This window comes from Pediculus humanus, genomic scaffold (assembly GCF_000006295.1).
Source record: "Pediculus humanus corporis 1103172107667 genomic scaffold, whole genome shotgun sequence".
NCBI classification, from domain to species: Eukaryota; Metazoa; Arthropoda; class Insecta; order Psocodea; family Pediculidae; genus Pediculus; species Pediculus humanus.
This window is the reverse complement of record NW_002987276.1, coordinates 1311826-1314479: the sequence shown is the minus strand read 5'-3', so window position 1 is coordinate 1314479 and position 2654 is coordinate 1311826. Positions and strand designations below refer to the sequence as shown.

Below are 2654 nucleotides of genomic sequence, written 5' to 3'. Positions count from 1 at the left end.
TTAAATAAAAGCAAGAATAAAAATGGAGGAGTTAAAATATTATTAAAAAAATAAAAGGAAATAATTTTTTGAAAAAAAAATAAATAAAATAAAAACGGTCCAAATAATAATAATAATAATAAAAATAATAATAATAATACATATTTAGAGATCTGTGTCATTATTTAAAAAAAAAAACAATTTTTAATTTATTAACAAGATTTTTTTTAAAAAAAATTTTTAATAAAAAAATTAACATTTTAAATACATAATTAATTAATCATCGTTTTATTTATTTTTTTTTTGTAAAAACAAATAACAAAAAATAAGTGGACGAAAATTAATAAAATTTTTTATTAATAAATAAATAAATGGAAAATGTCCACATAATATTAATAATAATAATAATAATAATTAAGTTAAAAAGGAATGAAATAAAAATTTAAAAAAATAAAAAAAAAAAAAAATTAATAAAATTTGTTTTACAAAAATATATAATAAAAAATAATTGAGACCATATTATTATTATTATTCTCAAAAAAAAATTAACGAATCACCTGTAACGATTTATTAAATAAAAAATAATAATAATGATAATTACAATCAATAATTATTTCGGTCTCAACAAAAAAAATATATATAAAAATAAATATGGCATGGATTTTTTATATTGTAACTTTCATTAATACAAAAAAAAAAAATACTTTTAACGGTTTTATGTCTTACAAATAAAGCCAAATTTAAATTTATTTATAATAATAATAATTATTATTATTATAAATAAATAAATTGATTGCGAAAATTTTTTAAGCGCGATATTAGCAAAAGCGATAAATTGAGAGAGAGAGAGAGAGATGGAAAAATTATTAGAAAGCTACAATTGACCTATTAAATGTATAAATTTTTTTTTTTTGTATATTTTTATATCTTTTTTATTTATTTTTTTGTTTGTTTGTTTTTTTGAAAATTTATAATTATGGCGGCTTATATATATATAAAAATATCACAAAGAATCGAAAAAAATTTTTGCATTAAAAGAATTATATATATATATATATATATATTATTAATAAAGACTAGCAATTATTATTATTATTATTTAAAAATTAATGGAACGAAAGGAGGGAAGTTTTTTTGTTTTGTTTACTTTAATTTCGTCATAGAGTAATTAAATAGTAATGTTTATATTTTTTTGTTTTGTAATTTCGTCATAGAATAATAATTAAAGCAAAATAAAAAATATTTAATTACTCTATGCCATGCAACCGTTGTCCAAATGATTGTTTCCGAACGCGTTTGAATAATCGTTACCCGTTCCAAAAACGTCAGTTTTCGTTGTTGTAAAAAAATTATTATTATCTAATAATCCGTTGGGTTTGTAACTGTCGGAATCGTCATTATTGTTATTAGAATGATGATGATGATGATGATAATTACAATTAAAATTTGTTCTATAAATTCCCGTCGATGATTTTTTCATTTCCGTTGTTTGCACTGTTATTAATTTGTTCTTAACACTTTTATTTTCACTTGTTTGAAAATTATTGCTTTTATTTATTCCTAAATTTGTTTTACCTTTGGATTGATAATAAACGGCGGTGGTTGATGTGTTATTGGAATCATTCGACGTGTTGTTTGATGATGATGATGATGACGTCGATGTTGATGACGTTGACGTTGATGACGTTGACGGTGACGATGACGGTGATGACGCTGACGTTCTGGAATAACTTGTCGACATGTTATTTATTAATTTAGAATTAATTCTTTCGGTAACCGTTTGATGATCTATCGGAAAATCTCCCGATGCATCCGAACAAAAAGACGATTGACCGCCATCTTGGAATGAACCGTTAAAAGATTCAGATCCGGCGACATATTCATCAAACGTTTGAACGTTTTCTAACGTCGGCGTCGGCGTTTGTTTAACGCATGTTGCCAAATGCATCGACAACATGTCCATAAGATTCCTTTTTTGCTTTTGTAAATCTTGGATTTGCGATTTCAAATCTATATTTTGCGTTTCCAATATTTCCGATTCGTTAACCAAATTTGCCGTTTTTTCACGTTTTTTCATACGACATTTTGTTGCTGCTATTTTATTTCTTTCTCTTCGTCGTTTTCGTCTTTCTTCGTCTTCTTCCGTTAACTAAAAAAAAAAATTACAATTAAATGCCATTTTATTTAGAATGAGAGAGAGAGAAAAATTGTTCTTAAGTACTTACTTCCTCTCGTTTCATTCTTTTTGATTCAATTTCTTCGAATTCTTCTTTCGTATCGGATCCAGAATGTTTTCTTTTAGTTTGTATCGTTAGTTTTAGTCCTTCCTTGATCAATTGAGACCTCGTGTGTTGAACGCTGGGTGGTGAATTTGATGGACTGCCTTTAATTAAATGAAAATTAATTTTAAACAAATTAAAACGACAAACTTTTTTTCCATTTTGTTTACAACAATATCATACCTAAAGGTGATGCAGTACCAGAATAACTTTCATCACTTTTAGGGCTGTTGTTTCCTTTAGATGGTTTCATAAGAGCATCAAATGGATTTGTCATGGCCACCAAACTGTTGACTATTTCCGGTGTTCTCGGTGTATTACATTGATTATTATCAAGCCCTAGAAAATTCGTCGGGAGTGTTGTCGCTACGTTTACGTTTAAATTGTACATTTTTA

General features: G+C 25.1%; 1 protein-coding gene across 1 annotated transcript; it reads right to left on the bottom strand.

Moving 5' to 3' along the window:
• Positions 1 to 1231: 1231 nt before the first annotated feature.
• On the bottom strand, positions 1232 to 2649 carry Phum_PHUM288370 (RNA polymerase II mediator complex subunit, putative; the record flags this gene model as incomplete). Its single annotated transcript, XM_002426933.1, has 3 exons — positions 1232 to 2128; positions 2205 to 2358; positions 2429 to 2649. The coding sequence occupies 3 exons, from the start codon at positions 2647 to 2649 to the stop codon at positions 1232 to 1234; spliced, it is 1272 nt and encodes a 423-aa protein (XP_002426978.1).
• Between the last annotated feature and the right edge of the window lie 5 nt (positions 2650 to 2654).